At 35.8% G+C, this 27,226-nt stretch overlaps 3 protein-coding genes across 3 annotated transcripts; 1 reads left to right on the top strand and 2 right to left on the bottom strand.

The window, feature by feature from the left end:
• The first annotated feature begins 9,101 nt into the window (after window positions 1-9,101).
• On the top strand, window positions 9,102-12,919 carry LOC108374201 (uncharacterized). Its single transcript, XM_017630178.1, has 4 exons — window positions 9,102-10,310; window positions 10,384-11,764; window positions 11,829-12,217; window positions 12,271-12,919. The coding sequence occupies exons 1-4, from the start codon at window positions 9,906-9,908 to the stop codon at window positions 12,361-12,363; spliced, it is 2,268 nt and encodes a 755-aa protein (XP_017485667.1). The 5' UTR covers window positions 9,102-9,905; the 3' UTR covers window positions 12,364-12,919.
• A 7,349-nt stretch (window positions 12,920-20,268) lies between these two features.
• Window positions 20,269-21,902, bottom strand: LOC108374199 (uncharacterized). The gene is made up of 2 exons (XM_017630175.1): window positions 21,838-21,902; window positions 20,269-21,737 (listed from the first exon to the last, which is right to left on the bottom strand). The coding sequence occupies exons 1-2, from the start codon at window positions 21,870-21,872 to the stop codon at window positions 21,209-21,211; spliced, it is 564 nt and encodes a 187-aa protein (XP_017485664.1). The 5' UTR covers window positions 21,873-21,902; the 3' UTR covers window positions 20,269-21,208.
• A 526-nt stretch (window positions 21,903-22,428) lies between these two features.
• Window positions 22,429-23,414, bottom strand: LOC108374197 (uncharacterized). Its single transcript, XM_017630172.1, has 2 exons — window positions 23,355-23,414; window positions 22,429-23,264 (listed from the first exon to the last, which is right to left on the bottom strand). Exon 2 carries the CDS (start codon window positions 23,113-23,115, stop codon window positions 22,429-22,431), a length of 687 nt encoding a protein of 228 aa, XP_017485661.1. The 5' UTR covers window positions 23,116-23,264; window positions 23,355-23,414.
• Window positions 23,415-27,226: the final 3,812 nt, after the last annotated feature.

Genomic DNA, 27,226 nt, shown 5'->3' on the forward strand with positions numbered 1-27,226 from the left:
ATAAAAAAAAAAATATTTCGACGAACTGATAACCTCCTCCTTTTTTGGAGGCAGCCAATTCGTTGAAACTAATTAAAATCTGTCTTAAGAGTCCCTATCCGGGTTCGAGCAATAGCGGTGAGAACCTAACTAACTGCAAAACAAATATGTAAAAGAAAATGTCAAGAGTGGCGAACTGAATATGTAGACGATCATTGATCGTTTATACAGACTAATCCTTTTTTTAGATGTGAGGCCCTAATAAAGTGTGCCTGTCCACTAATGTTAATTTTTTGAGAATTCTCAAAAGAGAAGGGATTAGTTGAGTAATCATGCTCACGAATAATGTGGGTGCCAATTTCATGAGCACGATATACCGACGTGGCCTTCTGCTATCAACGGATATGTGATTTGGACCAGGAAGCTCAGATTGGGTTCTTCAAGTGGCCAGCGACCCCGAACATCGATATCAAAATCGTTCTTGGCGATTTCAATGTTAAGGTAGGCAAGGAAAGTATCTCTGGCGTCACTGTCGGAAACGGTGTTCGGTAACGGACTGAGGCTGATCGACTTCGCCGGGACCTGAAACATGGTAATATGCAGTACTAGGTTCATGCAAAAAAACATCTATTAAGCTACCTGCCCAAACCAGAAACAAAATCGATCATATTGTGATAGACGGATGGCACGCTTCCAGTGTTTTAGACGTACGTACACTCTGAGGGCCAAAGATTGACTCGGACCACTTTCTTGTTGCAGCTAAGATACGGACCGCCTCTGTGCAGCAAAAAATGTGCGCTATACAATGCAAGGAAAGCACGACGTCGAAAAGCTGGAATCACAACAGACGGTCAATGCATTCGCAACTCGACTCTCACACCTGCTCTTCAACAAACCGACGTATGTATGCGAGCAATTAGGCGGCTGAAGAACAACAAAGCCGCTGGAGCTGACCGCCTGCCTGCTGAGCTATTCAAGTACGGTAGCGAGGAGCTGATAAGGAGCACGCATCAACTCTTATGCAGAATATGGTCATTAGAACCCATGCCGACGACTGCAATTTAAGTTTGCTCTTACCAATTCACCAGAAAGGCATCCCAGCATTCGCGTCAACTACCACGGGATCAGCCTTCTTAGCATACATAGGTTACAAGATCTATCGAGTCATTAATCTAATTTGGCCGTAACAGTGTGGCTTTAGTTCTGTCAAATCCACTATAGACCAGATATTCACAATACGCCAAATCTTGCAAAGGCCCTCACCATCCACTTGTGGACTTCAAAAGTCGCTTTCGGTAGCACTAAAAGGAGTTGCCTAATGCCGCGATGTCCGAGTTTGGTATCCCCGCGAAATTAGACTCCGTCAGAATTTGGCAATACCTCTCCGAGCTGTGTGCCAACAAACGCGTTTGCAGCCAGGGCGACTCCTCAAAGAAACAGTCAGCGCATTCGCGCCTTGGCACCCACGTCACTGTTGACAGTAGTGAATTTTGGTTTATTGGGAACCAGAATTAACACCGATAATAATGTCAGCATCAAAATCCAACGCAGAATCACTCTTGCGAACAAGCATCACTTTGGAATGAGTAGGCAATTGAGGAGTAAAGTCCCCTCTTGACGTACGAAAACCATATTCTATAAGTCACTCATCATGCTTGTATGCATGCATATGGCGCAGAAGTATGGACAACGACAACATCCGATGACACGGCTTTTGGAGTATTCGCGAGAAAGATTTTTCGGCAGATTTACGGGCCTTTACGCGTTGGCGACGGCAAGTACCGCAGACGAGCGGGTCCGCTGGCTTGACCCTGTTGTTCGAATGGACACCGACGCTCCAGCTCTGAAAGTATTCCACCCGCTAGTGGAGGCCCTCACTGCGTTGGAAAGACCAAGTGGAGAACTTGGTTTCACTTCAGAAAATTAGTTAACAGCAAGCGTTTCCGTTGTAATGAAATTACAAACAATTCTGATAACTGAACGCCATATCGCACACGATCTTCATAAGTGACACAACTCAAAATTTGGCATTTTTGAAATTATGCACTAAAAATGTACACAGAGATTTTATTTACCTTTCAGCAAAAACTGGAGCAAATTTTTGTTATAATTTGTTGAAAAAAACCTAAAGTAAAGTCTTTCTTGCCCATATGATGGGCAAGTGAAAAACGTGTAATTTTGAATTGTGTCACTTTTGAAGTTCCTGTGCGATATATTAAAACTGTGCAGTATGAAATTTTTTCATTCAAAATGTTGTAAATTTGTTTGTAAGATAGCTTTTTTATTGAAAACTTTTATGTATGTACGAATTCCGCAGCTCTTCGCCAAACATTGTAGCCTGCTTTTTTGTTAGCTATGTATAACTACCGGCCAAAGTATGTATTTAAAAGTATATAAAGCAGTTTCTTATTTTTTACCACCTTTCCTTGAAATCGATCATTCTTCAATTTGAGACCCCGGTGGAATACCAATTTAATCAAGCTTTCTATTCTAACTTATAGCTTTTGTATTTTTTTTTAACGGTGCTGACTATAAAAAATACTAAAAGTTATCAATCAGTGGACAATGAAATAAATTAAGTGCGACTGTTAAGGGTACCCATCTTTACCTCGTAAATTTCTGGCATCCTAAATAAACTGTCAAAATGGAAAAGTTGTTTGCAAAAAAATCTAAGATATCACCGCAAATTCAGTGCGTTAAAACGTGGTAAAATTTTAAACGAAGGATAAACCCAAAATAAAAAATGCTTAAATCTAACTTACCATAATTTTTATCGAAAATATTCCGCATTTGTAAATCAACTGTGAGCCGCTGTGGCAGAGTGGTTAGAGGTGCGTACTACCACTCAACAGTACCTAGGTTCGATCTTTGGTCCAGGCAGCATCTAAATTATAACAAGTTTTGTCTAACATACATGGCCATAGTTTGACTAGGGTTTTGAAATGGCTGTAATTAAACTAGTAAGCTTTTAAAATGGAATGATAGCACCGCCGGACGATGGTTTCAGAACTTTAAAAAAGGAACAAACATCTGAATAGGCTTTTCGACGACTAAAGTAAATATGTACATTAGGATGGTCCACAAATTTATGTAAAAAAGTAAAGTCGGAATTTGTATGCTCTCACCCCCCAAAATCCTACTTTTCGTAGATATGGTATAGAATTCTTGGAAATCTATATTTTTCGACCGGTAAACTCTTTTGCTCTTCAGGAGATTCCCAATAATAATACTCAATTATTTTTTTAACCATTTTTTCATAGTAACTATATTTTATAGGTCCGCAAAAAACCCTATAAAATGCCAGAAAATGCTGTGGGGGGATAAATAAAAAATCTTTAGTATTAAAAAATTGCTAAATCAACAACGGGATATTGTTATTGGAAGTTTCCTGAAAAGAACCAGAGTTTTCCGAACGAAAAATATGGATTTTCAGGAATTCCATACCATTTCCACCAAAAGTTGTTTTGGAAAACTTTGAGCGCTTTGAGCGGCCGCTAAATATTTATTTTTTGATTTCAAAATAAAAAAATAAGAAAAAAAAATAGAGGTATACGTCACTAAATAAGTCTTTAGAATTCGCCATACCAATTTTTTTTGAGTCGATGTGACTTTTGTATCGTAAAATTTGATATTTTTTTAGCACTAACGTGCTCAGAACGCTTTAAAGTACGTGCGCTCTTGGTTTTGTGTACAGTTACATACTTCAAAGGTTTTCGGAGTTAGTAGAACCGCTGATTCGAACTGCTTTGGTGCACAAATGTCAAACTTTCATACTTCTTTTAAGTGCGTGAGTGAGAAATCAAGAGTGTTTGAACTTTTTCCCCTCTTCTTCCTTGAGAGAAGAATAGGTGAAATTTGTCAGTTGTGTACGAAAAGCAAAAAACAAAATACATGAAAGCTTTTGTTGTTGTAGTACTGTTCCTACCTTATATGAACGCGCCTTGGATGATTGTTTACAAATTTCGCCGTGGATTAACACAACAACAGTGCATCGATGAACTTATTTCTGGCTGATGAAACACCATCAGGGCCAGTGTTTGTAATTAGTAAAATGCAAGGCGAATTCATACAAGGTGGTGGCAAGGTGTTACAAAAACAATTCGCGCCAAAATTTACATACATTTTATTTCCATTTTTGGGTAACGCTATCAAATCAGTAAGAGCAAAAATAAAATATATGTAAAGCGCCTTGGTAAAATGCATGCAAACATGGTCGAATTTCGCTTCTCAATTATAAAAAACCAACAAAAGTTGTTCGAACAAGAAGCACTTCGAACAAATGGTCGCTTGATTCTTCCCAATAACGGGTCATGTGGCTAAGTTGGCACTTGAGAAGCATGGAACAGTTGATTCTGAGTGGTACACAACCATTTCCTTTAGCAACAGCTTTGGACGAATGGAGGAAAACAACGAAAAACTACAATTTTTTTATTCTTCCCGTACATCAAGGATAGTAGATCGCGGTTTTCTTCCCCAGGAGAAATGGTTAACGCGTTCAAAATCTATGTTTTTGAGGTATTGACTGCGCAAAAATGTTTCACCGATTGGTTTGAGCGTAAGCAAAACAGTATAAATCAAGCTGCAGAATATCTTGAAAACCAATAATACCATATTTACCGATACAATTTTTTTCTTAGGTACTTAGGAACTTTTTAGTGACCCTCGTATACATTTATGGTATTAATTGAATCCTAAATTCAACCATTTACCAACGGTTTCCCACAAAGCAGCAAACAGGTTTGATAAAACGCGTGGATCGGAATATTTTCGGATACTACTCCGATTGGCTTTCACAAATTTGGGTGCTAATTAGTTAATGCATACATATGCGATCTCTCCTGAACTTTGAATTTTATTCTTAGGCGCTTTTTACAGAGGAGAGTTTACCTACATTCGGCAATTAATTGCGTTTTCTTTTCTACAAAAAATTTTGCCTTTTCATTGCCCTCTCCTTAGTATTTGTGCGTAGGGGGCACTGAGAAGGCAACAATTTACGGTAACGAATCTTAGTCAACTCTCCTCTGCACAAACGGGTGTTATTCATATCTACTAATTTTCCTCTATAAGTTTATAATTTTACAGTCTCGACGCTCACAATTTCACACTTTCGCCGCAAAAATTTATTAATTTTAACTACATAGCTTACTTTTTCTCCAGCTGTGTAATAGTGCTGGCCATATCTTCCTTTTGACTCTCTAACTTTGTAATCATTTCCGTTTTATGCTTGAGCGAAGCATCACATTCCTAACGCATAAAGATATTAGAGAGAACATATTATGCAGACATTGTAGATTTAGTTTGAAATAATTTATTTGTTATATATTTATTTTTTAGATAATACAGACAAAATGTAAATATTATTTACAATCATTTAATGTATTTATTATTTAATTTGTATTATACAATTAGGTGGTGTTTTTAATAAACAATGACTTTGCAATAGGTGTGCCAAACAAAATAGCGAAATATGATTTAGCATTTTAGATTATTTAACAAACAGTCATACTTATATTTAGTTAAAAATAATATGCCTATAAAAACTTTTGTTAAGCAAAATAATTTTTGAATTTTATTTCTTTATTTGTAAATATTTATTCGTAATTATACGATACTGTTACCCATGGTAGAAAAAAGAAGGTAGTTTCACTTAATGACATAAGCAGCCATCTTAGCTATTTGACTTTTGATGGGATTATCACATTTTCATCAAAATCTATCTACCAGATTGAAAATTATAAAAAATAAAAATAAAAATTCCTAAAACAATTTGATCGACAAAGCAAAAAATAATGCAGTTTTTTTTTAAATAATTAAAAGAAAAATGAGTTTCGCATTTTGAAGCTGCATAAATACAAAATACCACTGCAAATAAGACAGTACAACATTTTTTAAATGTCCAGCGGTTCTTTTTGCGAGATAAAAATGGCTTGAAGCCCGCGGCGTGGGCGAGGAAAGCCTTCTAAAATATCCGTATGTATGTTCTCAACATTTTTCTATCACGGATATTAGCATTAGCCATAACAAGACCATACTCTCTAAAAGTGCAGTGCCGCGAAATGTGAGGTAATGAAAAACTGTGTTGGTCAAAACATAGAAAAGGAATGAATTTTGCTAGCAGCCTCCAACTTGGGGAACGCTTCGGAAACGAAGAATACTGGGATGAGTAAATTGAGCTTTGGATGGGTATTACTTTAATGGCTTTCAATTATTTATGTTTTGATGGGTTCGGTGAATTTATTAAATAAAAACATTTAATAATGTTAGAGCAACATACATACATTCATACACATATATGTATGTAGATTAATTTTCAGTTTTGGGGTAGCGGTGAGAAATGCCATAAACGCAAGTACATGCATATGCCATTACCCGTTGTATTTCGAAATAAAATTACATTCTTTTTATGTATGTACATATTTTCAATACATACGTGTGTATATCATGTACTAGACTAATTAATTTTTAAATATAACGCTGCAAGCAACATGGAATTATAAACCTTCAAAATCCCAGTATCCGTCAAGTTGTTTATTGAAACTACCTTCTTTTTTATTATGCTGTTACCCGAAGCAACAAAAAAAAACAGCAAGTAAGTACAGTGCTGTCAGACCAGAGTCATTATACCATTTCTTCTTCGTAGGACAGCCTTTTTTACTAAGTCGGAAATGATTTGGTTTCAATTCAGGTGACTTTTGAATTGGAAAAACAAAATTTTACGTAAGATTTTTATTCGGTTAAAAATCGAACTTCTGAGCACATAAATTTCACGCCCACGAACTACCCTACTGGCTGATTTTGCTGACATCGGAATAATATAACCTAGGATATACTTATAAAAAGAGATAATACTAGCTCCGATAACACTGCATCGCAAATATTTGATGATTTTTTTTTTTGCTCCACGGATGCCCCTATCCAATTCTTATGTAGAATCGCCCGCTAATTTCGAAAATCAAGTTTATTAATTTTTTTCTATGAATAAGTTTTTGAGATATTTGCAATTTACCGTTATTCATCTAAAAAAAAGAGATTCCACTTTATGACGTATGTAGATCTTACGAACCAATTGAACAACCTTAATACGAGATGTGGTAAATGAAAGTTGCTAAAATAAACTGTATATATGTACATCATTCAAATTTTTTTGTTTCTTGGTGAAAAAATTAAAAAAAAAACTCAAACTTTGTATATGTGTTAATGGCGTATGAGTAACATTCTTTCCTGCTCATTCTTCATACAAAAAATCTTGGCGCATCAATCATGCCGCAATAAACAGTTGAAGTAATAAAACAGCTTTTTCGCTTTATTTTCTTACATTCGGCTGTCATATAATCAAATCTTAAAGGCAATTTTTCAAATAGGGCAGTGTCAAAATCTTTCTTCTCGATCTAATTACTTCACGTGGTATAATTCCGCCATGTGCACATTTTCAATTGATCACTCATTCCTTTTTGACTTATTCATCGATGTTGTGTAAAGGAACAGGCTTTCATCCAAAATAGGAAAATTGACAAGTAATTCGTTTGGAATTTTTTTCATCAAATGATTAGTTCATTTCTCTACGGGCGCTTCTACAAAGGAATTGGAAAGGGCCATTCAGAGACCATTTTTGCTGTAAACCAGTATAAACAAATATGAGAATAGCCAACTATATGTATATAAAGTTGGTTTTAAATTGACTAGAAACGCAGCTGTTCAGAGGTGGTGGATTTTCTTGGGGGACCCTCCACATACATACATAATTCTACGGATAAACCTCTATACATAAATAACCTAAGCCGACATTCGTTTACATTTCACTTAGATTAACTTCATTTCAAATATATAGGCAAAAATTTGTTATTTATATACTTCGTCTAAATACTAAACTTCTATACAACTACATACATACATATGGATGTACATTGGACTGGTTCAAAAAAATATAATTTTTTTTGTTTCTAAAATCCCTTTTAAAATATTTTCGGCACAGTGAAAAACGACGCCTGTCTAAAGCGCAGCCCGTAATATTAAGATTTAGAGGCCACTCATTGTGTTTTTCGGTTAAGCTTAGTATACCTCTCTCAAGAAAAATCTGAAGAAATATTTTTTATTAGTTCTGTTACTTGAAAAAGTATTTTGCTAGAAGAAAATTTATTTTCCGTTTCTTGAACGTTATTTTATATTAAGTTTTCCTTTTTCTTGAGAACGGTTTACTAAGGTTTACCTGGCTTTACAAAATAAATAATACAAGAAAACAATCGTTTTTAAGTCATATTTTTGAATGAAATTGAATGCTGAAAAAAAGACTTTCGATTATTACATAAATTCACTCCTCCAAAAGTTCAATTCAAGGTTAAAGTCCAACATAGAAATAAATACGATTTTTTTATCATCAGAAAATTGTTGAAGCTTATCACTGGAAAAGTTCTAAGAAAAATTTAACATCATTTAAGTTAAACTATCAAGTTTAATTTTTTTAAGTAGTTTTTCATCGTATGGAAAAAAATTACTGATACCGTCACGAAAAAAATTGCCAAAAGGCAAGGGAAAGCTCGAAATTTTTACGAAAGTTTGTTGATTTTTTTTTTATATTATTATATATTTTATAAACAAATAATTAAAATTAAATGATAAAATCAAAACTTGTCAATATATGAGTGTCGTATAATTGTGATACACACTTTATTGAGCGTTATGCTGGGCATTAAATGGCAAAAATGACAAAGTTGGGCGTTCAAAAATAATCGTGTCATTACATTAAAAAAATAGTCATACAGTTCATTTCCACATGGCATTTTTTAAATGGTATTCATCATTTTTTATCATTTCAATGCATAGTGGAAATTCGGCATCCCGATCCAGGAATTTTAATTGATCTTTTAATCAAAGGCTTTTTTTACGGCCTTCATCGCTCATTCTGATACGTAGACTTAAAATGTGTAAATTATAAAAGTTTGTACATACATATATGGAAAATAGAAATTTGCAATGATTCAACTCCAAATCTTAATATTAAGGAGCTTTGACAGGCTTCTTTTTCATTGTGCTGAAAATATTTCATAAGGGAATTTGAAAAAAAGCCTTTTTTTTTTAATCAGTCTAAAGTACATACATACATATGTATGTGTGTATANGCACCGATCTTGAAGATTTTCTTATTCGACTTTGTATGATTAATTAGAAAATAGCTCCCGAAATAGCTCGGTTTTTGCCGTCCAACTGGAATTGTATGGAGGCTATAGGTCCTAGGGACCCGATCTCTGCCATTTTCACTGTAGACATTCTGTTGGCAATAAATGAAAATAGTGCAAAATTTCATGTTCCTATGTAGCTGCGGGAATAAAGTAGTCATAACGAAAAATCTCATATCTGAACAAGCAGCTATGTATATGTTATAGTGGTCCGATTTTGACGGTTCCGACAAATGATATCGCGAAAACTGCGAAACTGGATTGCGTTCAAACAGACAGACAGACACGCAGACATACGGACATGGCTAAATCGACTCAGCGCGACGTTCTGATCATTTTGGTATCCATTTTAATGGGGTTATCTTTTCTTCTTCTGGTACTCACAAACATCGGGCCAAAGTTATAATACCATTTCTTGGTCATGAAAGGTATAAAAATGTTTATCGCGCAATCTCTGCATTATTTCAGTACGTTTCTAGCTGAACATCAGCACAGAGCATTAAGAAAGCAGCAAGGTTGTAACATTGCCGTAATTATTACGAAGCTCGAACACACCCACATACATACAATAATTTTGCAACTCAAAACATTCAAAATCGAAAAGTATGTATAATTAAAGACAAACTTAAAGAAGCTTGAAAACTTAAAATATGTACACCATTTGATTGATCGTGTTGTCTTTGATTTTGTAGCAATCTTCATCAGCATGAAAGTACATGGAAAATAATAATAAAAAAATATTTGATATAAAAAATGAAAATCGGTATATCTTTAGTGCTGCTAATGTTGCTTTGCCCTGGCGGTTGTCCCGTTTATGATTTTGATTTGAAAACAGTCGAGCAGCCAAGTCAGTTCGCCAATGGTCTTAAGCTTGCTGCCGATCTCAACTCCGAATTCAACCAGGGAATAATGAACTTTCATGTGCTTAAGGATCAAGATCAAGTCAATGACGATAATACATGCAAATTGGCTCCGCTTATTTCTGACGTGGACGAAAAGCCAGCAAGAAAGTTTAAATTTTCACGCAAAGTCGAAGATGAGGAACAGGCTGATATGGAATTGGATGACTTCGTTGGTTCAAACCTTTTTGATAGCACGCGAAAGAAATGTTTTTCGCCAGAAGACTTAAATTTACTATCAGCACGTAGAGATTTCGAGGCAAGTATAGTGTATGAATTGTACGTATGTAAGTCTATTTTTTAAATATATCCGAATTTCTTTTTCCTTTTAGTATCTTGTACCTAAAGATCTGCCAAAATGTTTGCTCAATGATGAAATGTTAAACATGTTGTTGAATTACTTTTATAATGGCAATGAACTGATACAAAGATTGCCCGATTCATCGAGGAAGGTGATGGAGAGGGCCTATTACGATATGCTCGGTGGTTACTTGAGATCCTACTTACTACCAGTAGCCAAGTATTCTTATTATGGCGGCAAAGCGAGTCTCAAAGTGGTCAGCAGTGTTGCAGAGCTGTATCAACAATGCAAGTCCTTTTTAAACACGAATGGTAATGGCTGGAAAATGCCTATTTTACTCGAAGAACTGGATAACGTTCGTGTGGATCCTCTAAGGGGCTCAGAGTGCAGTGGCGACGGCAATGGTGGTGGTAGCGGTCCGACCGGTTGCGCACGCCTCGAAATGTTACCAACAAATGACGGTGACGAAAATATTATGCTGGTGTCCATGCCAAAATTAGAAGCAGATTGTGTTGAAACCGGTTTAAGTAACATTTGGCTACCATTTCGGAAAAGGCGAAACTATGACCTTAGATCGCAAAAATCTGCTTACGCAATTATTCGATTCTATGAAACGGTGACGCGTTGCTACCAATCACAGTCAATGCCACAGGATGCTTTCAATTACAAGTTCATAGCTTGGTTAAATGATAACATAAAACCACACCTCTCCGACGAAGAATTTTATCCCGGTCTTGGAGGAGTGTTACGGATTGTTGAGAAATTGAGAAAAGGCAGGAAAGCACTGGATTTTGAAAAAGACAAAGCCATCGATCGCCGAATCGAAGACAATATGCGTCAAGGTAACACCATTAGCAGTGGTGAGAGTAAAAGCGATGATGGATTTTCCGACATAGAACTCGCACAGAAAGCCTTAGAGTACAAGATGCAAGAGAAAGCCAGGCAAACGATGATTAATGGTAAACGTTGGTTTGAGAAAAGTGCCGATGACAACAATAATAATAACCTTAATAGACAACTGCAGAGCAGAAAGATATGCGAAAAGCCTAAAACTCAACAAAACCCACAAGTCCAGCATACCAAAGCAACAAAGCCAAAGTGTAAAACGAAGGGTGGAAAACATGGTGGAGCTGGGTCCTTATTGAAATTATCATCGGAACAACAAAAGCACTATCTAAAATACCTATGTTGCATTATCGGATTGATACTGCTCATATTGCTGATCATTCTGCTTGTCGCTATGCTAATGAGATATCGTAGGCGAAGGCCAAAGACCGAGCCAAAATCAAAGCCACCGAAGAAAAAGCGCAGATTTCCTGCATGGTGTAACTACTTACTCTGCAGAAAGAGACCAGCCGATGAGGAGATTGTTATTAAGCCTGATACGAAATCGGTCATTGCAACACAACCACGTAGTTCTCACAAACGTAGAAAGTAAAATAAAACCGCTCTAATTTAATAATTTCAACTTTCCAGACCGTCGGACGTCCACTTCCACGTCGTCACTGGCCTGCCAACCCGCTGCCAAATGCATTCCCTGCTCTAAGCGTGCCACCAAGGAATCGGAAAGTGCCCCCATTATTGAAACCACATCACTCGATTACTATTCCTCATCCGAGCCCGAAAATAAAGTACGCCAGAAAGCGAAAAAAGGCAAACAGAAAGTGGTCACAATAGACGAGAAGAAGAAAAAAGTTGCATCACCATCCCCGACAAAATCTAAACCGACCTCTTCGAAAGCCAAAGCATCCCCGCCTAAAGGTAGACTTGGCGGCGGAGCAGAGCCGAAATCCTCGTCTAGTTCGGATAGTAACAAGCGGTTAGGTATTCAGCGAACCATTCCAACTGACAATAAGAAGAGTAGTGTATAGGAAGGTATGAATTTTAAATAAATCAATACTAAAAATATCGTTTACAGAATGAAATGGGCCAACAAGCGACACAAGAACGTTCAACGTCAAGGGATCGCTCTAAGGGGTCACGTAGTTGGGAAACCATGTACGATACATAAACATCAAAAATTCACACATATGTATTTGTTGAGTATTTATTTTTTACGTGTGTATTTATTGCTCGAGTTTCTGCAATTGAAGTATCTTTATATTTGCAATACTTGTATTTATTCAATTTATTAAAATTTTCGCAACATAAAAAATGGTTATTGCTGAATTGATAGAATGCAAAAATTAATTAAAAATCTAACGGTCAACAAGTAAAATTCAAAAATTCATTTGTTATGGGTACCTAAGCATAGAAGGAAACGTAAAGGGGTGGATGCTCTAGCAAAGGAAGGAGTGCTATTGAACAACACACCCATCGTAGAAATTTCAATCACCTGCAGGCTCTAAAAAGGAATGTGATTTAGGTATGATCCAAGAAGTGGGTAAAATGTGATCACAACAACGTGAATACAAAGTATCCAGAGCCATGCTTAGGTCGCTTGATGTCAAATTGTTAGCTAACCGTGCCTTCAAAGTGCGTAATGGATGTAGAAACGATAGAGCTCTTAGGGCCGTTTTCTCAAGTAACCTATAACTTTAAAGCTCACTTTATATTGAAAGGTTGCATTAAAATTTATGATAGTGTCCCATGCAAACCATTTTATTATCGGTTTTAAATTGGTTTACAACCAAGAAACATACATACCTCAAAAAACGATAATATAAATGCCTATATAGCATTATTTTTAATCCAACCTTTAAATATAAAATGAGCTTTAAAATTAAAGGTTACTTCAGAAACGGCCCTTAGTGTGCGATTGTACAGCGTTGGAAAATTTATGTCTGAAGACATAGTGCAAAGGGTATGGCCAAGACAGCTAAAGTCTAGCTGATTTCTTCGGAAACACCTTCACGGCAAGAAGGACTCAACGAGGTATTTATTGCATTATATAATATCAATCCTGTTTTCATAAAAGTTTATCTTGATGCCTTTATATACACATAGCATCCGTCAATGAGCTGCATTTGTATTTTAAAGCTCTCCTAGCATCACACTTTTGTCTTATGGTGATTGGCTCCGGCCTTTTTACTCTTTGTAATGCTGATAATCGAAAGGCTGACTAGGGCTCGGAATCTCATGCAAATGCTTGTTTCTTTTTGGCATGGTTACCCAGCCAGCAAAATACCTGATGTTTCATCCGTTTTCGGACGTTTTTCAGATCAATTCTCCCACTAAAGTGTTCATCCGAAACGTATGTGCAGAAAACTATCGAAAATGGTTATAAAACGTATGCGTTTTCGGCTGTTTTCCTGAAATTTGTCTGATTCAATTTTTCGTTGAAAACGATTTCATTATGAACTTCACAGAAACTTTTTCATAAATACAGGAAACCAAAAAAAAAATAAAAAATTTAAGATTCAGCAATTATTTCAATTTGAATAACTAATTTTAATGTATTGCTTCTGACGGAATTCGAATCTGGGACCTCCTGAAAGCTAACAAATAGTAGCACACTTCTTTGCACACTCAGCTACTGCCGAATACATATTGAGCCCTAACCGCCAAAATAACGTAAGCGAAATTTTTTTTTTAATTTTCTTTTTGATGCAGAAATGTATCTAGATGCTCTAGGAATATTTCTGCATTAAAAATAAAAAATCTCGCTTACGTTATTTTGGCGGTTAGGGCTCGATATACATGTTTTCAAATGCTCAGTTTGAACAAATATTTTAAAATTATGGTTTTGAAATAAGATGATGAAATTTTTCGAATGCAAAAAATGAACAATATGTAAATCGTTTTCTGAACATTTCCGGAAACGAAAAATGTACGAAAACTGCACTTTCGGCAAAAAGTACGTTTCTCTGCTGGCTGGGTAGTTATCTTTTCGAATCAAAAAATTTCTTTTAAAATGGCATTCAATCGTTATTGCATATTTTTGCATATTTTGCAAAAAATACGTTTTTGCATATTTATTGCGCTTATTTTAGTGTACTTTACAATAAATGCATGTGCTTTTTGGATAGTTCTGCTTTGTTTCATTTAAAACCATTTAAATTTATTGCGAAATCTTTTAACAATAAAAAAACACCTATAATTTTTTCCCAAATATTCATCTGATTATCTTCTCGGATAGCCAAGCGGCCATTGAGGCACTCTCTTCTACATCTGTTAGATCTCAACTAGTGAAGGACTGTAGGAGAGAGTTGCCCTATAAATATCTCTGATCAATACGAAATTACCCTAATATGGGTCCCGGAACATAGAGACAATTACGGAAACGAGGCAGCGGCGAACTAGCAAGGTACACTGAATCTGTCTCTTGCGAAAATTATGGAAATTTATCTCTTGAAGTTCAAGCAGAAGTGGAACCGTACAGGATCGTACAGGATTAACGGCAGTTCTGCATGACGTACTGAAATTCAGCCGCCAAATTGCGCTACGTTGTACGAGTTGTGAAATCAAAATGGCAAATATGCTAACTGGTTTTTCCCCGGGTGACAATCAACTTAAAGTTTAAGGCTTAAACCCACCTAAAACTAGTGTTGGGAAGTATCGGGTACTTTTGAGGATCGAGTTCTTTGGTATTGATACTTTTAAGGATCGGGTATTTTCCTGAGTACTGAGTACTTTCTTTGAATATACACATGTTGGTAACATTTCAATACTGATTGTAGAAATCTCACAAGCTGGCAGTATTTTATTCAAATTAATATATGGACCCCAAATTATGTCAAATGAACTTTACTGGGCATAAGTATTGCACTTGAAAATTATCGAAACTGCATATTGAGTACAATAATTTCTGAATACCGTTAAATATAAATAAAAATCAATACTATTTAAGTCTATTCGACACTTAATATTAAGTACTCTGTATCGATCTGGAGTACATGTATCAGAGCGATTATTGTAACAAAGTATTTTAGAGTAGTGAGCACTTTCAAGTTCCTTCTTTGAGTGCTGAGTACTTTCGAGTTCTTTTGTGAGTACTGAGTGCTTTGGAATCGAGTTCTGAGTACTTTTGGTATCGATACTGCCCAACACTACCAAAAACCACTATTAAACTCTCAATGTTTCTATTTACAGATTTCAACTGTCTGCTTGATTATAAGCTAAGTTTATACATAAATACTAGTAAGCCCGGGCAGACGTCCTGCTACACACCGATACATGGGCAGGTTGCATACATCGTAGATATTATGGGTCTTCACACCGAAGCTTGGTACTCGGTAACTCGGTGATCGGTAATTTTTTTCCCATGTATTTCGTTTGTGTAACCATATTTTTCCATTTTTTTACTCATATGGTTTTGTGGTTCTAAATAACAAATTTTCAAAATTAACCTATTTCCTAACATATGTTATTTTACCTATCCTCCTTTCCTAACATTGTGTGTCCCGGTTTCAAGAATGCAAAAGTTGGCAACCGTGTTTATAAGAATGCTTAAGAACCAGGGCTGCAAACCACTCCAAAAATCGGTGCGCTTCGGTTCAGTGGTTCGAACTACTAAGAAGAAACTTGAACCGGTACAAGAACCGATGCATGAATGCAAAAGCTTCAATTTTTTTTCTTTTTTGCTAAAGGATACGAATATTGCAAAAAATATTACAAATCTATAATATCTAAATAAAAGGCTTTGCAATTTAGATCAAATTCAAATATGTACATTAGACTGCATCACCAAAAAAAGTTGCGGTTTTTCCGCCGGGATTACCAAATTTATAATATTTTAAGACGTCCACCCAAATAGTTCGTAAAAATATTAGGATTTAAGTGAGCTGGACCGATTTGAAAATACCTCCAAAAATTAAGTATTTTATGAATAAAATAGTTTCATAAAGAACTTTTTGAAAAAAGTCCCCTCAGATGACAAATTAGATTAAGCTTAAAAAATCTGCATAAAAATATTTAAAAATATTTTCAACGGAATCGTAAGAATGAGATGTTTGATGCTGTTTATTTACTTTTTTAAAGATTGTTTTACGAAAAACTTGAATAACTGGGCCAAAAATGTTCTGATTTAGACTTATGGGATCTCAGTAGAAAGGTATTTTCACACTGTTTTTATTTCTGGCCAAAAAACGTCATTTGTCATCTTTTTTCTTCGAGTACCAACACATCTTAATTCAACTTTAAATGACGTTCGTTCCTCCTACCTTTCTCTTCCATCGTTTGAATGAGTTTATTCACAAAAAAATAAAAAGGGTGAGAAAATAGCTTTCCAATGACACCTCTCAAGTCCAAATCGGAAGAGTTTAGGTTCAGTTATTCAAGTTTTTCTTATACCAATCTTTGAAAAGTTAAAAAACAGCATCAAAAATCTCATCACTACGATTCCGTTAAAATTTTTTTTTAATTTTTTTTAAATATTTTTATGCAAATATTTTAAGCTTAAACCGTTTTTTTCATTTGAGGGGATCTTTTCAAAAAAAATCTTTAAGAAACTATTTTTATTCATAAAAAAAAACTCCATTTTTGGAGGTATTTTCAAATCGGTCCAGCTCACTTAAATCTTAATATTTTTCCGAAATATTTTGGTGGACGTCTTAAAATATAATAAATTTTGTAATCCCGGCGGAAAAATAGTACCAATTTTTTTTTGTATGGGGAGTGATGCAGTCTAATGTACATGTATAGTGGTGGAAAAAAATAGGGGAGCGACATTTTAGGAAGTTTAGGATTTTTCTTTTGTTTATTTTATGTTTATTTTTGTTTTTAACCATATAAATCCAAGTTTCATACCTTGTGCAAAAATTATGAAAATTCTGCAAAGTTTCATCTAAATTGCAAATTTTTAATAATAATTTTTATGTTTTAAATTGATTTTTGGCAATTTTTCACGTATTTTCTTCCGCGCAACGTATGTGGGATTTTTTTGTATGGAAGAAAATGCGTAATACCCTAACAAAAAAAAAAATATTTAAAATCAACGCAATCAAGGGGAAATTATAAAAAATTGCATAAACTCTTTTAAGGTTTGGACAAGCCGTGTGCCTAGTCGAGTAGACGAAAACAGCATACTCAGAATTTTGAATTGACACTCAAAATGTTGGCTTAATGTTGAAACCCTCATTTTCGGTAGGTTGGAGCTTGAACTAGGCACAGTGCGACATTTGACTAATTTTCTTTTGTTGGTTTAATGTGCATTAATTTTTTATAAAAGTATAGCTCGTTATATAACGACAACCATATAAATCCAAATTTAAAAGTTTGTACGAAAATTTGCATCAATGTATAAAATTTGTTATTCAGAACTAAGAAAATCGAAGTATTTATTCAATTTTATAGCCCATTAAATTTTAGTGTAATGTGTTGTGCAGGTTTGAATTATTTTAAAATTCGCGTTGATTTTTGGTTTTTTTGCTGGCGTTGTTAAGTACTTCGTTCCATATAAAAACATTTCAATCATTCTTTATAGGGGCGAAATTACAACTCACGTAGTTGTCATCAAAGAAAACAAATTTTGCAGTTTTATCTAACAAATTTTGCAGTTTTATCTTTAACCGAACCGAACCATTTTCAGGGGTGGTTTTCGGTTCGGGTTTGGCATTTCCAAATAAAAACGGTTCGGTTCGAAGCCCGAAAAAAGCGACGGTTCAGTTCAAAAACCGGATTGTTTCAAAACCGGTTTGCAGGATTGTTAAGAACAGACACATACATACATACATATATGCACAGTAGAAATCGGTTGTATGCATTCATGAAGAATGCTTGCTATATCAGTGAATTAGTGTAAACAATTCATGCGGAGTCATGAATTTCCACGAATAAATTCAAAATCTAGCGAATTGCAAGCGAATGTACGTTCTCGTTGTTTTAAGTACATTTCTTGATAAATTTGAAGTGGAATTTTTGTAATATTTTCAGTCTTGTACAAAAATTTTAGTGAACGGACGTGTTGTGCGATACTATTTTCAGCAAAAAACGAGCTTTTACAAGATATGCATTTGCATATGTAAATGCTACTTTTTTTGTATGTCCCCGTATAATAAAATGTATCATAAAAGTAGCATTTACATATGGGGATACATATCTTGTAAGAATGCTTTAATACTGTTCCATTAATGCATTTTTGTATGTTTGAAACATTAATACAGCCATATGCATACAGCAGTAGTACAAGTGTATGGTGAGAGTACGTATACGCTCTGAGAAACCACGCGTGTTATATGGAAATGAGGGTTCATTTATACTGGCATGTATACACAGCAGCAAGCTCATGCCACCAACAGCGATGTCGTATGCATAAAATTTCTACTGGGACGACATCAGCACATCCTCATACAGTACTCTGGCTCGTAGTCATCCACGCAATATAAAACCGACACATGCCCTGCAGGAAAAACTTGAGTGATTATAAAAATCTTAATACTTATTAATGTACTTATGTATGTATGCTGGAGAAGAAGTATAAGAAATCAATTCGTAACATGTAAGCCATCAAGGATAATAGCTGTCGTCCTGCTATAATAAAAAATTTAACCAAATACTTAATTTATTTAAATCCGAATACTCGCAAGTAACTTAATTAGTTATGAAAAGCTTTACAACCATACTACGCTTCTTTAACAACCAATTAGCGGTGAATGAGAGTAAAAGCCTGATTATGGCAACTTAACTTAACGTAACGTAGAACAGTTTTCGACGAGGCATTAAGTTACGTTGAGTTTCGGTTGTTCAGTTATAAGCAACATCCATTAAAGAGAAGTTTAAGTGAGAGCCTGTAAGTTACGTTAAATTGCCATAGTCAAACCATAAGACAGAGTAGCTCCTAGCAACATACAAAGAGTCTTCGCTTATTCGGACACGTTACTGTTGACAGTTTTGGCAGTTATAGGTAATTGAAAAGCAGGGCTCTTTCTTAACGGACAACAATCTACAGTCCCTTAACATTGCTGTTCTTTTAAATGGAACAAAAACACCGGCGATGCCGAGAAAAGATGAGAAGGCTTTGAGGGCTTTTGGTAGAATAATTCTACGCAAGATCAATGGCCGAATTCGTGTGGGCGATGGATATCTAATAAGATGGAATGGCGAATTGTACAATGACACGCACATAGAGAAATTCAGCGCTTGCGATGGCTTGGGCATGCTGTACGCTATAATGATGCTCCGGTAAAAGAATGCTCAGTCACGGTACCCATAGTTGAACAGCAAAAGCAATGGCACCTTGGTTGAACAACAAGTGAAACATCGATTTTGTATATAAACTTAGTTCGTATTAACCGTGAGTTCTCTTTAAGCGACGAAAAGTACGTGCATTTTTTTTATATGGCTCGTCTTAACTCGAGTATGGCTTAAACGGAAAGTACGTGTACCCACATAGTAAACATGATCGATACAGCTATTAAATTTTCTCACCAAATAGAAGAACAGGTAGCTGCTATTTTTGCATACTTAACTCAATTTTGTGTTTTGTATTTTAGCATCCTTGCGGCAAATGTTCGATATATGTATGTATGTATGGATGTATGCACGTTTGCGCATTGTTGTTTTTATTGTTTTGTTACTTCCAGATATTTGAATGTGGAGCTGCTTTAAATTTGTTAGAAACTTTGCTCCATGACATACATGTGTAAAGTGCTTTGCATAATTTTAGCGCCACCCTTACATTCAAATACATATCTGGAAGTAACAAAAACATAAAAACAACAATACGGAAACATGCATACATCCATACATACATCCATATATCGCACATTTTCTGCAAGGATGTTAAAATCCAAAAAACGGAATTCGCTCGCAGCATCGGCGTCAAATAAAAAGGTATCCATTGCAAAGTTAGTAGATTTTCTTGCTGGGTGTGAGTCAATTCATATGTACATACATACTTATATGTGTACCCAGTCAGCAGAGAAACGTACATTTCACCGACAATTTGAAAATAATGGGGCATATGCATAGGCAAAATAAAGTCGACTCTAAAATTCGTTGCAGCTTTTTGACATAATTTTCAATGGAATATCAGTCACAAATGCTGCAACTAACTTTAGAGTTGCCTCATTAATCTTAGAATATTTATTCAAACTGAAAATTTGAGAAAATTTATCTACTATACGTATTCTGGCAGTAGCTCAATGTGCAGAAGAGCGTGCTACTATTTTTTAGCTTTCAAGAAATAAGGTGCGGTTAAGCGTGGCAATGCAAGCGCTTTTTCTTAACATTTTGCTGTCAAAATGCGAAAGGGAAAGTCTACTTTCACGTGTAAATACCCGTTTTGCAGATTTGCAGAAATCACGTTCGGAAATAAAATTTGCAAGGTGTAACTGCAACTGAAATTACGCAAATCGCTTTCGAGAAATTATTTCAACTTGCTCGTGCTCCACGAGCAATTTTCATTATTGCTGCAAGTGTTGTCAAACCAATCCAGTGTTGCCGTGTGTTACGAATTTTGGCGAATTGGTATAAGATTTTAAAAATGTTGGCTCACATTTAAAAAAAAAATACTGGAAATTTATGTATTCTCCTGATATGAACAATTTTAATATTAAAATATGAGACAGTTTGTGGTTCTTTTGTGCGTATTTTAGCATTTTTAACGAACATTTCAGGTCAGTAATATTGTTATAAGCATAAAATGTCTGCTAACACATGTGAAAGTAGAACCTACTACATTCACTGTGTAAATGACAAATAGTAGTGCCGGAAAGTTTGACCTTCGGAAATAAAAACTGCTTTCGAAAGTCACTTTACATGGAAGGTGTAACTGCTCTTGAAATCACTTTTGGAATTTCGTGAATTTGACAGACTTTTAAAAAGGACTTGCACAGTCTTTAGTCTTAAAAGAGTTCTTAAAAAATTAACACAAAAGATAAAAAAACTGATTTACGAAAAGAAAACTATGTATGACTCTACTATTTACATGTATGTACATGTGTATGTGTGAAAATATGTCAATAGAAAGAAATTAGTTAAACAAGCAACCTACGGTGATTGGACCATTCACCAGTACCACCAACACCAAACACACCAATCAAGCCATTATCTGCATGTGCATGTCGTGCGGTAAGCAAGTGCGACGACGACAAACTATTCGTCTTGTACACATGTTCGGGTGCGTCGTTAAAACGACGGCCCAGCAAGCTACGGACTGTCAATATACCATTATCATCCAGTCCATTCGACATTCCCGAATAGCGTTTGTTCTTTTTGCCCAGCTGTGCGCCACGCTGTAGACCACAGCCCGTTGTAGTGCCACTCCCACCGCTATGCTGCTGCCCAATGTCAAGATCTTGTAGCTCCTTCAGACATAACCAATCGCCGTCGACGGAGACGCGAAAATTGCAAAGGTAAATGGTGTCCTGCACACCGCCGGCGATCTCTTCATTTGTGTTTGCATGCGAAGCCTTCGGCAAGGTTATTGTTGTAGAGTTATTATTCTGCAGTTGTTTGTGTTGTTGTTGCTGTTGGTGCTGCTGCTTTTGCTGAACAGCCGTCGATGTGGCAGCGGTCGCAACGTTGCCTTGCTGTTGCATCTTGGCGATCTTATTTGAATTTTTTGACTGTGCTACTGTTACACNTTTGCTGAACAGCCGTCGATGTGGCAGCGGTCGCAACGTTGCCTTGCTGTTGCATCTTGGCGATCTTATTTGAATTTTTTGACTGTGCTACTAATGTTACAGNTATAAGATTTTAAAAATGTTGGCTCACATTTAAAAAAAAAATACTGGAAATTTATGTATTCTCCTGATATGAACAATTTTAATATTAAAATATGAGACAGTTTGTGGTTCTTTTGTGCGTATTTTAGCATTTTTAACGAACATTTCAGGTCAGTAATATTGTTATAAGCATAAAATGTCTGCTAACACATGTGAAAGTAGAACCTACTACATTCACTGTGTAAATGACAAATAGTAGTGCCGGAAAGTTTGACCTTCGGAAATAAAAACTGCTTTCGAAAGTCACTTTACATGGAAGGTGTAACTGCTCTTGAAATCACTTTTGGAATTTCGTGAATTTGACAGACTTTTAAAAAGGACTTGCACAGTCTTTAGTCTTAAAAGAGTTCTTAAAAAATTAACACAAAAGATAAAAAAACTGATTTACGAAAAGAAAACTATGTATGACTCTACTATTTACATGTATGTACATGTGTATGTGTGAAAATATGTCAATAGAAAGAAATTAGTTAAACAAGCAACCTACGGTGATTGGACCATTCACCAGTACCACCAACACCAAACACACCAATCAAGCCATTATCTGCATGTGCATGTCGTGCGGTAAGCAAGTGCGACGACGACAAACTGTTCGTCTTGTACACATGTTCGGGTGCGTCGTTAAAACGACGGCCCAGCAAGCTACGGACTGTCAATATACCATTATCATCCAGTCCATTCGACATTCCCGAATAGCGTTTGTTCTTTTTGCCCAGCTGTGCGCCACGCTGTAGACCACAGCCCGTTGTAGTGCCACTCCCACCGCTATGCTGCTGCCCAATGTCAAGATCTTGTAGCTCCTTCAGACATAACCAATCGCCGTCGACGGAGACGCGAAAATTGCAAAGGTAAATGGTGTCCTGCACACCGCCGGCGATCTCTTCATTTGTGTTTGCATGCGAAGCCTTCGGCAAGGTTATTGTTGTAGAGTTATTATTCTGCAGTTGTTTGTGTTGTTGTTGCTGTTGGTGCTGCTGCTTTTGCTGAACAGCCGTCGATGTGGCAGCGGTCGCAACGTTGCCTTGCTGTTGCATCTTGGCGATCTTATTTGAATTTTTTGACTGTGCTACTAATGTTACAGTGGTTTTTTGGTAAACTGCGTTATTGTTGTTGTTATTCAACTTTAATTTCCTGGTTTCATCAGCCAGGGTGCGCATGTTATGGGTATTGGATGCGCATAGGCGAATTGCTTTCCGAAAGGCCACACGTTGGTAAGTCTGCTAGGAATTACACAGTTAGATGATGAAAATAAGGACGACTTTCTCCGTTGATTTTGTTAGCCACAAAGTGGATGAGTTTTGAATCGCTTGAAAAATAGGAAGACACTAGTAATTATATCGCACATACTGATTTGCTCGGGTGAAAAATCGAAGTGCACCTCCCCATCCACATTTACCTTCAATGCAGTACCAACTGGTTCAATCAAACTTTTTTTTTTTTTTCAAAACAATTCTGCCAGTTATTTCGAGGTTTTGAACTTTTTTATATGTTGGCGAATTTTTATCTGTTAACACTGTAATACTTTAATGATTTGCAAAAATGCAATTTTCCAATGCGAAATTTGTATTGTGCTTTGTCAAATAGTGCAGCGTAAAAAATGTATGCNTTGATTTTGTTAGCCACAAAGTGGATGAGTTTTGAATCGCTTGAAAAATAAGAAGACACTAGTAATTATACATAGGATAATTATCGCACATACTGATTTGCTCTGGTGAAAAATCGAAGTGCACCTCCCCATCCACATTTACCTTCAATGCAGTACCAACTGGTTCAATCAAACTTTTTTTTGTTTTTCAAAACAATTCTGCCACTTATTTCGAGGTTTTGAACTTTTTTATATGTTGGCGAATTTTTATCTGTTAACACTGTAATACTTTTATGATTTGCAAAAATGCAATTTTCCAATGCGAAATTTGTATTGTGCTTTGTCAAATAGTGCAGCGTAAAGTATGTATGCATAAATATGCATAACGCGACTGACTGGCAACTTCTCCGATGACTGTATACATCAAGTGTTTACTTCTCACAGCTAAAAAGCGTAGTAAACGTGTAATTTGAGTCCTTTGTGTATCTCTGCTTGGAGTCGCTCACATCCGGTGGTGAGTTTGCTCGCTCGCAACTTTTGTGTTTTTAGGTTTTGCTATTGATTTTCCAAACGACGCTGTCACTTTGACAGTCGTACAACTATTCGCTAGGTTTTCGTTTCTAAAATGTTTTTAACGGTTAAAACACCCTTAAGTATTGCTTTGCGAGTTCGCACACCGCATTCCTTTCTGCGATTAATCAGATTTGGATCATATGTTAATATTAGCTACGCAGCAAACACAGCCTCTAACGTTAGAGAAATTTGGATTTCTACTTTAGATAACTAGTGATGGCGTAGTTAGATAACTACATTAGAATACGATTCGAGAGCGTTTAGAGAAGCAACGCAAATTCAAATAAATGTAAATAAGCAATATTTCAAATGAATGAATCATAAATTACTTTAAGTTAAAATAATTCATTATTATTTTATTGCAAATTTATATAATAAAAATTTTACAGACAAAGCGTTTTATTTAATAAAGCAAAACAGCAGTTTGAAATTCACATGCGAATCCCATTAGAGATCAACACTAGAACTCGATTAGAGAATTAATATTTTCTCGAGTCGAGAACTAAATCTCATTTTTGGTTGTGATCGCTATGATTATCGACAGTTTTTCGAGTCGTTCTCCAACGTTTGAGATTGGAGAATGTGGCTAGTTCTCCAATCATTCTCTAATCGTTAAATAACCTCAATGTTTGCGGAGCATATATACTTCATACAAACATGTATGTATGTATGTACAGTATCGGTCATATATATAGCACGCCATTTCAAAGTGATATTGTGTGCCACTTATGCTTATTTATTTATTTTTAAGAATTTTCAATTAAAATACATTTCTTTCTCTAACAAACCCCATATAAACCCAAGTTTAACAATTTGTAGAAAACTTCAAAAAATTGTAACAAATTTTCACCTAAGTTTCAAACTTTTTTCTCGGAAGTGTTAGAATTTTTTCGAGTACACAGTTTTTTAGCCACTGCAATTTTAGTCTGATAATGTGCAAATTACGCTACGAATTACCGTTAATTTTTTAGAATTTTTTTTGTCGCATTGGCTTTCATATAATGAATAAACTCAATTTATTTGTATATGGATAAAAACCGCAACAGCTTTGGTGAAAAAAATTCTAAAAAATCAACGGTAACTTTTAGTCACTTGGAACTTGCACATTATCAGACTAAAATTGATTGGGCTATAAAACTGTGTTTTCAGAAAAATTCAAACACTTCCGATAAAAAAGTTTGAAATTTTGGTGAAAATTTGTTACACTTTTTTGAAGTTTTCTACAAATTTTTAAACTTGGGTTTATATGGGGTTTGTTAGAGAAAGAACTGTATTTTAATTGAAAATTCTCAAAAATAAATAAATAAACATAAGTTGCACACAATATCACTTTGAAATGGCGTGCTATAGATATAACCGATACTGTATATACATTAGTATGCCACCACACATTGTTTATCTGATTTCATCTTTTTATGCGCTCTCTCGATATTCAATATAACGGCTTTTAGAAGAAGTCAATTGTTGATTGTATTATTTTCAAATGTTTCCAAATTCTTACCTCTCAACCAGAAGACTATTTTTAATATAATTTGTATTTATTGCAGCCGCTGTAGCCGAGTGGTTAGAAGTACGTAGAACACTCCGTAGGGATAGGGTTCGATACCTGGTCAAAGCGACATCACAGAAAAAAAATTTAGAAAAATATTGTTTCTTAACAGCAGTCGCCCCTCGGCAGGAAATTTCAGATAGAGCTTTGCAGGAAGTCAACTTGGAGCACCTCGTTTAGAGGAAAGGCTAAAGCTCTCTGTGCTCATGGGAGCATACCCGAGCTTCTTTCAGACGACGGTTTATGCCATTCGTCTGTATGCAGAGACCACCGTAGGGAGCGATAGCCAGGCTATACTCAAGGCCCTTTCATCTTTGGTGATCAAATCCTCGTTGATCCTTGAGTGCATTAATAAGCTCAACGCCCTGGCGGAGTACAATGTCATCCAGTTAATTTAGGTACCAGAAACATATGAGTTGAGGGTAACGAGGAAGTAGACCGTCTAGCTAGAACAGTGGCCGTCTATCTTCAATAGGGCCTGAGCCTTTCCTTGCGATCGGACCTAGCATAATCAAGAAATAGATCACGAAGAAGAGGAACAACCTCAGAGAGCAACACTGGCATAACACCGTAGATCTACGGCAGGCAAAATATCTATGAGAAGGCTGCAACCCTACAAGGTTAAGGATAATAACAGGAATTCTGACGGATCACTGCAGACTTAGAGGTCACCTTCATAAGCTACGGATCTGCATTGGCACTCTGACAATGGCTATGCCAAATTTTCGCTGCAAAATTCTCTAAATAAAAAAACAGTTGGGCCTAAAAGTATACATCATGGAAAAGTAACAGATGGAATCTATAATCAGCCAAATCTGGCGGTATGAGGGGCATGTAATTAGATGTTCCCTACTATTCTTTTGGAGATCCAAAATTAGCGATAGCGAATCTTGGAATTCGGCTGATGGTCGTACGACCTATATCGCTTCTGTGAGTGTGCTTCGCGAGTGTGAGGCGGTTGCAAGAAGACAGAAAAGGCACATATGCCAACTCTGTCCAAGTGTTGAACTCATTCAATCGCTAATCCCTGGAGCTCTCTTAAAATTTTTCTAGACCTCTTGGTCGCATTGCATACCTCCATATCATATACGTACGTAGGTATATAAGTACATACATACATAGTAGATATATTTATCTACTTATTTGGCACTACATCTTTGTCGGTTTGGGCCGACCAGTGCAATTGCTTTTTCAGTTGGCCGGTTTATTGGGTTCAATCAGACAGAGTACACAAATCTATTTTTTTTTTTTTAATTGAAATACACTAAAAAATTAAAACTTATTTTCATTCTCTAAAGCTAGGATCACACGATTTGTACATTTGGCTAAAAATTTGTCAAATTCATAGACAAATCATGTGAACGCTAAATTACATTTGTCATTTATCAGAAAAGCCAAATATTTGCCTTCTTGTGGCAAATGAAAAACAACCCTGGTGGCCAAATCGTGTGAACGCAATGCTGCTACATAAGCCAAATAAAAATTACGCAAATGACCAAATATCTGATTTGCCACTTGATGACAAATGCCAGTGACAAATATACAAATATTGTTGAGCGGT

This window comes from Rhagoletis zephyria, unplaced genomic scaffold, assembly GCF_001687245.7.
Source record: "Rhagoletis zephyria isolate East Lansing unplaced genomic scaffold, Rhagoletis_zephyria_1.1 Rzeph_scaffold_07451, whole genome shotgun sequence".
NCBI classification, from domain to species: domain Eukaryota; kingdom Metazoa; phylum Arthropoda; class Insecta; order Diptera; family Tephritidae; genus Rhagoletis; species Rhagoletis zephyria.

Excerpts from the sequence above, each read along its gene's own strand:
- LOC108374201 (XM_017630178.1), top strand. The coding sequence starts at position 9,906 with ATGAAAATCGGTATATCTTTAGTGCTGCTAATGTTGCTTTGCCCTGGC. Across the intron at positions 11,765-11,828 it reads GGTCATTGCAACACAACCAC|ACCGTCGGACGTCCACTTCC; the intron begins GTAGTTCTCACA and ends TCAACTTTCCAG. Across the intron at positions 12,218-12,270 it reads CTGACAATAAGAAGAGTAGT|AATGAAATGGGCCAACAAGC; the intron begins GTATAGGAAGGT and ends TATCGTTTACAG.
- LOC108374199 (XM_017630175.1), bottom strand. The coding sequence starts at position 21,872 with ATGCAACAGCAAGGCAACGTTGCGACCGCTGCCAC. Across the intron at positions 21,738-21,837 it reads AACGTTGCGACCGCTGCCAC|ATCGACGGCTGTTCAGCAAA; the intron begins ATCGACGGCTGT and ends GACCGCTGCCAC.
- LOC108374197 (XM_017630172.1), bottom strand. The coding sequence starts at position 23,115 with ATGCGCACCCTGGCTGATGAAACCAGGAAATTAAAGTTGAATAACAAC.